The following is a 13,985-nucleotide window of genomic DNA, read 5'->3' on the forward strand; positions in this document are numbered from 1 at the left end:
TATCAAAATATGTCTTTTTGATTTTGTAGAAAGACACTGTAAATGAACAGAAAAATTTAAGGTTTTGCTGGTGCCTAATTTTCATTTGCTGGGGCCCAGCCCCCACAGACCCCACCCTAATGGGCTACAGCCTATAGTGTAGTAGGCCTATGCATAATATGTTTCATTGGCCATTTGCTTGGTCATGGCAATAATCATATGCCTACATGCTATTAAACCAATACTGATAATAAGACTATCAAGAAAAAACTGTTTAGGTGGAAAGATAACTTGCCATCCTGCAACTAGAACCACAGTAGTAGTCCAACAAGAGATAGGCCTAGATTGGCTATATATCAGAACACAGGTTCAAGGTCAACTATGTTGTATCAAGAGAACCTTATTGAACATATTATTTGATATTCTCTTTTCTTATGTACAAAGCACAGTAGGCCCTATTGTCAAAACATTACGTTCACATTAGGGCAATGAGGCTACATTCCTGTTCTATATAGAGAAGTTATTGTAATGCTTTTGCATTAGCCTGGAGGTTGGTAGACATGTTAAAATATTGCTCAAATTCCCAGACTTCAAAAACTGACTCACTATTAACTCAACCTTTGGCTCAATGTGATATGTCTTAAAGGAGAAAAAAAGTAGACAAATGCTTTGAAGAAAGGTCAACCAATCTAAGAATCTTGGATTTGGTAAAACCATATGAAATCATGGGCTCTGTCAACAGTTTAGTTCTGGGCATGTTCATCTGTCAAAAGCGCTGAAGTAAGGTCAGCAGCTTTGAGGGGAGTGCCACTAGTAGATGTTTTGAAGAAACAGAAATCAAAAGCATAGGTTGAGTCAAGGGCTCTGGCAATTTTATCTGCACCGTACAAAGAAAAACAGTTTGAAATTGAAACTAAATTTAATTGAAATAGATTTTATTAAAAACTACTAATGATATTAAGGAGTGGTGTATAAATAATATAAACACTATCACTAGAATAATAATTAGAATATCTAATGGTGGGATGGTATATTATGTACGACAAATTTTTGCCAGAAAAGGGAAAAAAAAGCATTAAAAGGGATTCAAAGATCTGAGGTTTTCAACCCATTAAATGTGTATCAGGGATACTTAGATGCAAAACTGTCATTTCTGAATACTGTCCCTCCTGCCCTTTGTGAAAAACTTGACATTAATTCACTAAAGTACATTTCAATTGTTTTTTTTTGCATACCTTAAGCCTGCCGCAGACGAGAGGAACTGTAGCCGAGCTGCCTGCCTCAAGGGAATGGTAACTGAGCTGTTTCCCCTGTGTGGGCTGAATTTTTAGTGAGGTTTTTGCCTCGAGAGTCTGTGAGGAAAATATCTACCTTGATTGATATTTTCTGCCTCAAGAGGCCAGAAATTCACTGTGTGCGGACGTCTAAACTACCAGCTGAGCTAGAAAAAGTAGCTAACCAATAGAAATGCTGTTTTTTTCTGCAGAATTCCAAAACAAGAAAATGAGCCCATTTTGATCACCTATGTGACATGGATGCAGTCCGAACGTTCTTCGGGTGTTTATTTGGCGTACGGAATTCATCTAAGATTTTGAAACAATAGCTCAGACGAGAGCTCTCGACTTCCGTCTGCGGTGATATAAGTATTGAGAATGTTGCTTAGCTGACAGCCTTTAAACAGCTCAGCTAGTTCCTCTCATCTGCGGCAGGCTTTAAGTGCAATATGAACACTAGCTCAATTTGATAGTATAACGTAAGTCACGAGTAAATAAATTCTAAAAGAACTGAGATAACATATTATTTTATTATGCAATCTTCAATCTTGTGTAATTAATAATAAATCTAAGAGGGTAAACTCATTTATCAACAATATATCAAAATAAAACACTCCTATATCAACAACTAATAAATAAATATAGCTCAATTCAGATCTAATATGGATATCAATGTCAGTAAACAGATCAAATCTTCCAGTTTAATTATAAAATACCGTTAATTCAAGGGATATTGCCTTCCAAATATTTGGCACCTACTACAGCTCAATCATACCTGTCAAGATCCACTAATTTAATTTATAAATCTAAGTTTCCCATGCAGGTATTAATAATATTAGGATAATAATATGTGATTGCAACATATGAAAATTACATCTATCAGGTGGTAAAGATGACCATAATCCCTTGGGGATATTTAAACCAAAATTTAACAAAATGCTATCTGCTTATAAAAATTTATCATTAAGTAAATATATTTGTAAGCAGGCCTATTAATTAAATATTATGAATATCCTGTCACAGGCGACAAATTAGCCATAAATAATATTAGGTAAACAAAATAAAAAATAAACAAACAAAACAATTAAATGCATTACATTACCCTTAACAAAATGCCATAAAAAATAAAAAATCTACAATAATATTGCCAGCTAATGTCTAAATGTAAGTAATGGGGAGCTATTGTCGTAAATAATGCCAAAAGGCTACTGAGAACAAACTGAAAATAAAAACTCATGAAAAGATAAATGTCACTATGAGCAATAGACAAAATAATTAAAATTTGTACACTAGAGCATTTACTTGCAAAAAAACAATTGATCTATGGCCTATTACTGAAGTGAATTTCATAGAAAATGTAAGGCTGTTATTGAATTCAATTGAGTCTTACTACATGAAACCTCCTCATATTCCGAGTAGGCATAGTTTGCTTCATATACTGAGCTCAACAAGGATCTAGTAAATCATCCTTTAGCGACATTTAGGGTAGTAATCACATTAAATAATGGAACACTATTTTATGTTATACTACTCCTTAGTTTTTCAAGTGTCGAATCTCCATATAAGGAGTAGTATACCATTGTGTTCCGTTATTTAAAAGATCTAGTAGTTTGCTTCAGAAGGAACAAGCTGATCAGTGTCTCTATATAATATATTCATTCTAGTCTGTGTACAGAAGTATTTTCCAATTGTCAATATAACACACATGAAATAGGAAGATAACATTAATGTCCTTTTCTGAAAAATCTTTTTCAGTCAATAACAATGCCAGAATCAGTAAATAAATCTGAATTCATATTGATTGATGAAGTGGCACAAAACTTTGCAAATTTGTAACAATAATAAGTTAGTCTGTTTTCTTTGGATAATCACTAGGTGGGCAGGGCGTACTTTTTCATTCCTCACTATATAACAAACTGAAATAGTTTCAAGGCACAATGTGAAACAAGTCTGTAAAATAATCACTAGAAATTCCTGGAATATGATTCCATACATTATATATTCTTTCATTCCATTCTCTCATCACTGTTTACCTGAAAGAATTATAAAAAAAGTTAATCATGGCCCATTGCAAGTATTGATTGCCATGAATAGTTGTCACTTTGTCCCCTTATACTAGGTTTACTTGCTACAGAGAAACACAGTAGTAATCATGACCTTATATACTATTCAAAACTAACAGTGGAAAGAAGCATGGGATGAAAAGAGAAAAGCAATACAGTAGACTAAGCTTTTAAGCTGAAAAAATCATAATAAATGAAGAGTATTGTTTTTTTTTTCAAATTCCAATAAATAAAAGAAAGTTTTGGGGTTATTTTCCGTCTAAATCTTACCTATAAACTGGTACAGCCACCATATCATTTCCCGGAGCTTGAGCCATCCTTCTAGCATGGGTTTCACAGTATAATTTATCATCTACCACAAAATAACCTGTAATTAACAGATTTGATTGTCAAAAATTGTAAATGGTTTTAAGGTTATTGCTTAGTATATTTTCAAGAATCAGTTCAAATGAACAATCATCCTGTCCACAATCTGAATATTCCTAGCCCTAAGTAGCCCTACAAATCCTCTGTGATATTCTGATTCGATATCAGAACTGAGTTTAGGGCCAGGGGTTTTGTCATGGTGAAAACTAGTAACCCAAAAATGGGTCAGAGAAGCTACCATGCCCTAAACCTAGTTCCGATGTCCCATCCGAATATCATGTCAGAGGAACTAGGAGGGGCCTGATTTGTCAGGCTAAGCCATAAGGTTAATCTTCTCTTGAATAGAACTTACCTTTTTGTTTTAGATTCATACTACAGGATGCACATTTAAAACATGCAACATGGTAGGGATTACCTTTAGCTTTCACAATAACACCTCTAAAATAAAAATAAAATTTGAATTCATGAGAATATGACTGAAAGACCTTCAAACTTCATCAGAATTCCAATCCATGATCAAGTAAAGGTTCATGATCAAGTAAAGGTCAAGTTGAAGTAGTTCATGGTTCATGATAAAGAAAACAATCAAAGACATCATTGCAACCACCATCCCATATAAATGTGGTGCAGATCTATTACCCGATAAGCAGATTGTAACATGATAACAGTTAGACTTCATCTTAAATGTAATACTTTGTAACTGATTTTATGGTTTTTGCACAATAAAGCACTATGTTGATAACCATCCCAGACATTACTAGCCAGGTGTTATATGGGTGCATTAACAAAAATTACAACTTACGTGGCTAACATATCACATCCACCACATCTCATACTGGGTTGTTGAGGTTTCTGTTGACCTGCAGGTTTAGCTGTTGGTGCTGACACTGACCTAAATCCACCTAAAATCATCAATTTTATATATTTTTATCACCCTTTATTAATAACAATCATTTGATTGAACAATTCGTAAATTAGATACTAACAGATCATTTTCAAGCTTTTTAAGGCATTTCAGTTGCTGAAAGGCTATCTGTGTGATTTGATTAAACCACTTTTGTAATTATTTGTAAACTTTAAACAGATAAAGAAAACAGTGCTGTACAGTACAGTGCTTTTTATTTGTTTGTTGGAAACTTGTGGGTTCTTATCTTGGTGACCTTGAAAAAGTTCTCTTTGCTAAATTTTCCAGTTGACATATAATCAGGGAATTGCCAAGAGGATTGATCAAGAAAGATTTCTTTTTCAGTTCATTGTTTTGAAACATTAAAAGGCAAAATTCAAGACATCTACTATTGTTAGTAACTATTAGAGAACAAATTCAAGCTCAAATCAGGGTCATAACACTTGGTGAGAAAGGCTTTGAACTGTCAGTGTGGGCATCTTGGTAAGGAAAAACTCGTTTCTTAGTGATTCTAAAATCAAGTCAGGTAGGTGTATTTGTGCTCACACAACAATAAACAGGTAATTACACCATGCTCAATACTTACAGTAAATATATATTAGTATTATTTCACTTAATATAAAGACAGTGTAATTGTCCAGTATATATTAAAATTTTGTGATTTGGGCAAATTATTGGGCATTTGCTTTTTTCCATCGATATTAAGGACAATTTTTTTCCTGTGTCATTTTCTGATATTTGTATTACCATTGTTTGATAACTCTGTGTTTAAAAGCTGATAGGTGAATCTAAATTGCAATAAGTGAACTTTGTGAAGAAAACATAAAAAAATAAATATTTATAAAATAAAAATAAAATGGCTAGATGATCAATTTCCTTTAAAGCAATAACACTGGTATGTTCAAACCTTAAAAATCAGGAATGTTTGTCAAGATATATTTCCAAGCCAAGTTCACTTTAAGTTGTGATTCACGTATTTTGGACAATATTTGAGTACTATTTGTTTTTCACGCATTCAAACCACAAAATTTATAAAAAAACATATATTTCCATGAAAATTTTAAAGTAACAGTAAAAAATAATAATACAAGAAAATATATCATCTAGCTTAAAGCAATAAAAGAATAACTAAACTAAAACATGCAAACATACTCTCTTTAAGTTCTTGTTCATCAAGGTTTTCTTGTACTTTGTGAAAGGCTCGGGACTGTGCATGCGGATTAGTATAACCTTTATATTGGGGTGTTTCCCCATCTTTCCATTCTTTTAACTGTGCACTCTCTGTCTCACCTTCTTGTTGTTGTTGGGGTCGGTACATGGCGTCCATTTTACTGCCTACTTGAGCAGAGTCCAGTTGTAAACTGAAATACAATCAATGTCATTCTTCAACCTGTTAGATTTAATTTTTGGTGTCCAGATTTTAATTTGATGTCTAATATGATAAAAAGAGTAGTGCTGACACAAAAGTATCTGTGAATCGATGTATGGCAATATGACATGCCACAATACGCATATCGTATGGCAGGGTCGTGTATCGATACTTAACAATACCTCTCATTCAAATCCAAAAAAAAAATGAGATTTTTATAAGTTGCTGAATGGAATCAAACTTTTTTCACTGACTGAAATTGTTGGAAACTGTTCATAAGAAACTCCTATCAACTACATTACCAAGTATCACAGTAAACACTGTTATAAATTAACATATACTGAAACTTTGATATTACATTTTGTATCGTATTGTGACACTTGTATCTGGATAAGTATTGTATCCTGGCATGATTGGCGATTCAAAGAACTAAGAGTACCAAGGCATGCTCATACTTATGGCTTTGTCTACTCTATTTCTGAGAATTTAGAGTTTTTTTTGGTGAGTATATTGTATAGAAGAGGACAAATTTGGACATATAAGGTGTATTTGAAATCAGACTTATTCCAATTTAGGCCAATTTTACTATATGTAGTGTCAGCTTGTCACACTGGGAAACATTTGCAACAGTTGAGACTTATGAAATGCTCAAGGCTACGTGCTGTCTATCATTATTTAGTAGAAATGTTAACTGCAGATTGAGCTTTATTTTTACAATCAAAATTTTAAAAAGTTACTTAAGTGCAAATACATTAATAAACTGCACAGCAGATTATGTTTTAGCCCTAGACACGATTCAACCACAAACATTAATATTTTTTTTAGTTCAATTTTAATCAGTTATAACATGTTAACAAAACTTCTTTGTTGAAAAATGACTTGTAATATGAATGAGGTCAAATTATTTTAGTGAAAATAGGAGAGATTTTCTTTTATCTCTATTTTATAATAAATTCCAAATTAATAAATTATCTTTAAAAGATGTAAGGAAATTCATTCAAAATAATATAATTATTGCAAGGGGACCAAGTTTCTAAAATTGAATTTTTGGTTTAATGAAACATAATTGGTTGCTAGTAACAATGATGAAATAAATAAGTCTTTTTTTTATGAGATAATTTTGTTTATTTTATAGACAACCTCATATAGTAAAACTATTGTCAAGTTCATGTATATACTTAAAACCCAGTGGTCTTCATGAACCTTGCAGCTTTTTTTTGTTGTAATTAAATTATTCAAATTGTTTAAAACAAGCGTAGATATGATTGTGTGGAGTAGAATAGAGATCAAGTACAGTCTAGTCACACCCTAGTCTTGTGTCAACAAGTAGAGACTCAGTTTGAGATGATTCATCAGGCTATTGAACAACCACTAGGCTACTGTTCATATCACACAAATATTTCATAGATATTTCATTCTTTATTTTCTGATTCATATCTTTTATATTAATGTTGTACATTGTATCATTATGCAACAAGTTAACTGTCATCTAAAAACACCTTATATGGTAGAGGATGGTTTCTCACCCATTCATAGTAATGTTTGATTTACTGCTCTGTATTTATAGAACAGGCTTTTTGTTAATAAACTTAATAATATTTTTTAGTTGAAAGAATAGAATTATGTTCATAAACTTTATAATATCTGATATTGATTAAAAGCAAACTCAAGATAGAGTTGAGACAACTTCAATATATTATCACAAAAAATAGGGGAAGTTTTTTTTTTAATTTACACCTGTAGAAACCTTACAAACTTCATTCAAAAATGCACCCAATTTCTTTAGAATAAATTTGTAGGTGGGATTTCATGGTTAATGTCACACATAGAAGTATTGTATTACAAAGGTTTTTTAAATTCTTTTCCTCTGTATCAAATCTCTAGCTCCCATTATTAGAGAATCCTAACTCAGGGAAGAGATTGAATCTTTTTGTGATAGAGCTTTGCAACAATATTAAACATGTAATAAAATGTTAAACTATATTTTTGACTGTAGTAACTGAAGTATTTCTAAATGGGCGATAGACATGGGGGATAGATGACTTTGTTCTTACATTTGACATATTGATACTTTACATTCACATTTGACATATTGCCAAATCTCTCTAAAATAAGAATTCACATACCCTTGAACTTGTTCAGCAATGCCATGTGTTTGTTGTACATAAGTTTCAGCAATGTTAGACCCAGAATAGAGACCCATTGGTGAGTTATATTGAGAATGGGTAACATTGGGTACAGCAGCTACAACTGGCGCTGCTTGACTTCCAAATGGTTTAGCTGCTCTGTTGTGGCTACTTCCAATAGTACATGGTCCTTGCTGTAAAGAGAAAAAAATTCTTCTTGCATTTTTATTTCGATCGATATATTCATGAATTATTGGTCAGAAATCTTATAGAAATAGAAGGCAGAGATTTCAGTTTAAATTTGAAACATATCATTTTTTTTAACAAGATCATTTATATTTATTAATCAGCTAAAAAAGAATAGAAACGTCGACAAAACAGTCATCTTAGAATTAATGTCAAGTTTCTCACTCTTCAATTGTACAGATAACTCTGTTTCAATTTAGGGATTCAACATCATAACACAGCTATTAAGCTCATTATAGGCACAGGGTTATAGATGTATTCCATGAAGAATGAGCAAAACCTATATAAACCTCTACACTGGAAAATGGGCATCAGTCACAAGGCATGTAGCTGACAAACTCATAGAAAAAATTGCTAAGGCATATTCTTCTACTTACATCTCCTTTATTAACAGCTAATGATGTTTTCTGTACTGGAGCAACATGTTGTCCTGTTTGTGTTTTTATTGGTTTGAGTTCAGCTGGACGGATATCAGATAGATTACTGACTTGAGGCTTCCAGATCTTCACAGCACCCCTGAATAAATATTCATCAATAATCAATTTGTCAACTCAGTAAAATAAATAGATTGTAATATATTAGCTCAAACTAAAGTATAGTTCAAACTGCTCAATAATGGTTGGCAACTGTAGGCCTAAACCAAGAAACCATAAAATATTTCTATGATAGCAGGACTTGAAACCAAATATAAAATATGGATGAACATCCTATTCAAAGATTACATTTATCAATATATAGAAAGACACTTCTTCGGAATGAGTACTTCCTACTTCCTAATTTCAATCACGTTCAATAGAAACTGACCAAATTTTTAACCTACCTTTGAATCAATAATTGGATATCATTACCAGATCGAACAATTTCCATCTTGGCATCTTCGTGAGCCAGACTGTCAGCGTTGGTATTATTGATACGTAATATAGCATCACCAGCTTTTAACCCACTTCTTTCAGCAACACTGTTTGGTTGAACCTAAAATATTATGTAGTACTCTCAGTAAAGGACCTTAACAGTAAAGGTTATTAAAAGTAAAGGATATTAACAGTAAAGGATATTAACAGTAAAGGACTTTAACAGTAAAGGATATTAACTGTAAAGGACTTTAACAGTAAAGAACCTTAACAGTAGAGAACCTTAACAGTAAAGGACTTCAATTGGAAAAGGATATTAACTGTAAAGGACTTTAACAGTAAAGAACCTTAACAGTAAACGACTTCAACGGTAAGGGATGTTAACAGTAAAGGACCTCAACAGTAAAGGACATTTAAGGCCCTTAATAGAAAAGGATATTATCAGTAAAGGACTTTAACAGGAGCTTTGCCTTACAAAAATACTAATCAAATAAGAGTACTAATTTCAAAATCCAAAACAATGCATATTCAAGGTGAAAAGTATTATTACATGTATTAATAACAGAATCTATTTGCATGGTTAACATACATTAGATGAAATAGAGACAGGTATTTATGGTCTTTCTGTTTTTTAAATTTGTAACATCATTCTAAAATATGACTGACAAATAAAACCTTGAGAAAATAGTTTAAAGAATACAATTGTTTTGTGTATAATATATAAGAAGATGTTTATAAGGTGAATGGTAAATCTGTCTATATGAATGCCAGATGAGTTATCAATTATATAATAGTTCCAATATGCCTAGTTATCTCTATGAGTTCGGTACCTTGCCAGATAATCGGGTTACTATAGGTATTTGAACTCCATTATCTTTTACTGCTATTCATTATTTCAATATTGCGCAATCTGCAGTAATGTATAAGTGATTCTGGAGGAATCTTTAAAGAAGTCTGAAAGAGACCCCAGCATTTGACATTGGTTGTAGGCCTCAATCACAGACATGCTAGATCCTTAAACTGAGTTTGTTTCACTGGAGACCTCTAAAACTAGACACATCATCATCAAATTCATCATGTCTCAATCCCTTATGGAAATATAAAATACCAAATTTGACTCAGAATAATGAATAATATTTTTAGTGACTACAGATTCATCAACCACAATTCATATTCAATCAAGATCATCAATTCAAAATAATCAACCAGAATGTATTATTTTCTAATATTTCAATAGTTTTGTAAGTTTGTTACATATCAGAAACAAAAGCCAAAAGGTAAAGATATCAAATTAGAGTGTACACAAAGCTCAATGATCAAACAGACATTAAAGCCACTAATTAACTAAAACTAATTCAGTGATATGGTTGGTTTATCTACATACTTATATCTGTTATTGACATTATCAGCTGAGAGGACATATTTAACCTTTAACCTTGTCTATATATTTAGTATATAATGATTTATTTGATTGACAGTTAATAGCCACTGTTATATATAATAATCTATTATAGAAGTGTTATACAAGCCTATCATATATCTTCATAAATTATTTAATAACAATTGCTATCCTGGGCCAATATTCAATAATGAACTCTTATTGGCCTTAAATATTTTGAATATTCAAATTTATTTCAAAATAGTCGATTTAATTTTGAGTGGCTAATTGCCATTGTTATGTGCTCCATCATAGAAATATGTCATAACATGATTAACTACTAGAGATATTTTCAAATATTCACATTTTTTCTTAAAATGTTGTCTTTCGAATCAAATAATAAAGCAATAAATTTAAAATAACAGTTGTGCTATCAAGTTTTTCATATAAATATTGACATTTGTTACTTTCATACAGGAAAAACTTTCAAATTTGTTGTCATTCAATTTGAAATTTGTTATTTCAAAAGAATGTGAATCAAGAGTTATTAACTTAACAAATTATGATTCTCTTTTACCTTCTGTAAAAAAACAATGGATTTAGTTATAGAAAGGACTATCAATCACTAAGCTAGATATAAACTGTATTATTATCAATAGACATTAAATAACCACAAACATTTCCGATCTTAATACCTACTGTCATTTAAATATAACTGAAAAATCATTGACTTGAATTTAAACTTGTATCTCTACAATTAAGATATATTTATCTGGATCTGGATGCAGTGCTCTTACCTAATCTCTACTTATATAAGAGTTCAATAAATAACTCTATAGTATTTAGAATCTGACATTACAGATATAGGCTGTATTATATATAATTGCTACAATTGCTATACTTGAGATATAGAGAATCTTATACTATTGTTTATGTAACATGAAATTTATCAAATGTGTTGTCAGATAAGGCGAGGGAAATAATTAATCTGGTAACGAATTTCATAAATTTTGTATTAGCCTACATAAGCACGAGTGAAAGATTCTATTTATAACAAAACTATCAATAAACATGTTTTTACCTTAAATTCCTTCCAATTTTTCTATATAGGGCCTTCATTTTGAGGTCCACCTTTATGCACATGTCACCTTTTTTAACAAATACGATCTAGATAAACACTTTCATGTGATAACTAATTAGAACTTTTTAATCAAATTTAGGTTTTTTGGAACAATTTCCCCTTTACCTTAAATTGTAACTGAGTCGTCATCTTCAAAATATGCCATGTCGTTCTGTGTACATGATGTATGAATTCATTACCTAATTTGCATAGTTATTAATCTGCACCCCGTGTTCATAGTTTTTGTGAACCTGTGTTATGAACACGATGACAGTAATGTGATAAAAAATAAAAACTTACAGTTATATATAATCATATATATCAATCTCATTTGATTACATAGTTCCACAGTGCTATAGGGACCCATACTCTATGGAACTGATGCCTGGGATTATGTCATTAATTATTACTTAATTATGTATTGTAATAATAAGTATAAAAATATTATAATTACTTATATAAGACCTTCAAGTGCCTTTATATTTATATTGGAACACAATGAATAAACATGTTTCAGAGAAACCTGGCATTAGGAATGGTTGCAATTGAATAGACACATGCCACATGCAAGTTTCTAATCAATCTATAGGAACCTGAACCAATATAATTCAATCATTTAACAAATACATTGAAAACAGTCCTTCCATTTTATTATTTAAATGCTTGAGATTACATGATATTCTAAACATTTAAGATCTAACAAGCGATTCCTGGCATTCTAACCACAGATCAATTTTGCAAAGTTAAAATCTATTTGTTGAATATTTTACTTTCCTCGCTTTTAAATATAGTGGGACCCCAACTTTAAACAGTTGTTTCTGTATTATAATAAAAACTGATCCTCAACATTGGTTTAATAGGCCATTGTAACTTAATCTAAATATTCTACCAATCAATATTTCAATATATTAGACTGTAACAATTTAATATAATGATTTATTGCCGATATATATTAGGCTTTCTATATTGAGATTTAAAATTTGTTTCAATTTCCATACATGGGCCCTGGGCATCCCATATTCTTACTGCTGTCATAATAATAATCAACATGAGTTAGTAACAGTCTGAAATTAGAATTAACAGCATTTAAAATTTCTAGGGTTAATTTTTGTTGAAATGGAAGAAAACTGGAAGTGATTTGCCATCAATTAAAATGAACAAGTTTGACAATTTAAGTCATATTATGAACAATAAAAACATTTTCCTGCTTTAGTCTTTTAACAGTTTTTACTGTACATATTGATAAGATTTATTTCTAAAAGAACATACCCTTATCCTATTTTTTCCTTAGTTTTTGTAACAGATTTTGCCTTAGAAATTGCTTTATTCACTTACAAAGTATGCCTAGTATCTTGTTAAACAATACAGAATAATAACTCCTATCTCTACTGATGTAAAAGATGAAGTATAATGTAAGTAGAGAATAGATGTAATGCTATAATATGTCTGACAGTTCCATATATAGATACAGTAAACACTGAACTTAGCTCAAATTAGAAAAGTATCGCTTTATATTCACTATATAACTCAATTTTAACTTTCTTTTATTTACATACAGGGCATTATTGACCAGTGTTTATCAGAATATACAAAAATATTGAATGATATACATCAAGGTCTTGGTGCGATTAGTCAGAAATACTTGGCAGTATAACGGTATTCTGTATGTAATTTGATACCTGTAGCTATCTTAGTAAATAACTCACTTTCTTTACCGTCTATTTATCACCATTAAAACTGTTACTAGTGTAATTCACAGTGATATTCACTCGGGTTAGATATGTTTGTCCAGATCACTCGAGCATAACATTTGCTATTTAACAGATTATCATATTTAAATATTAGAAAAGAAGTTTTACTTACCACCTGAATTGATAAAGGTGTGCTAAAATCAACTCCTCCTTGCAGTCGAAATCCCCATGATGTTCCTGATTCTGGTCTCATTAAGTGGACGGACAGGGTTTCTCCCTGCACATACTGAACGTTGGACATTTTCCTGATTTTCTGTCAATATTCCGATAATTAACCGTTGATGTACGGCTTGAAAATCTCACTTGACGTGATGGTCTAATGACTAACTAGAGAATATACCTATATAATTTTGCACACGACACTGACCCTCAGTCTGACGTCATATGGCGGGAAATGTGTATTTCATCAATAATATATTTATCCGCCCTGTTTTAAACTTACCAAGCCTTTAACTAGAGGAAACTACTTGTTCAATTGAAATCATAACTTAAAATAGTTGACATATCTCACAAGTTATTCACCAATATAAGAGGGAATTATACACCTCCATGAAATTT

General features: G+C 31.3%; 1 protein-coding gene across 1 annotated transcript; it reads right to left on the bottom strand.

The window, feature by feature from the left end:
- Window positions 1-1,760: 1,760 nt before the first annotated feature.
- LOTGIDRAFT_183623 (hypothetical protein) lies at window positions 1,761-13,739 on the bottom strand. Its single transcript, XM_009063882.1, has 9 exons — window positions 13,540-13,739; window positions 9,148-9,299; window positions 8,705-8,843; window positions 8,082-8,275; window positions 5,877-5,947; window positions 4,485-4,584; window positions 4,035-4,120; window positions 3,587-3,683; window positions 1,761-3,286 (listed from the first exon to the last, which is right to left on the bottom strand). The coding sequence occupies exons 1-9, from the start codon at window positions 13,666-13,668 to the stop codon at window positions 3,283-3,285; spliced, it is 972 nt and encodes a 323-aa protein (XP_009062130.1). The 5' UTR covers window positions 13,669-13,739; the 3' UTR covers window positions 1,761-3,282.
- Window positions 13,740-13,985: the final 246 nt, after the last annotated feature.

Source organism: Lottia gigantea (genome assembly GCF_000327385.1).
Source record: "Lottia gigantea unplaced genomic scaffold LOTGIsca_6, whole genome shotgun sequence".
NCBI classification, from domain to species: Eukaryota; Metazoa; Mollusca; class Gastropoda; family Lottiidae; genus Lottia; species Lottia gigantea.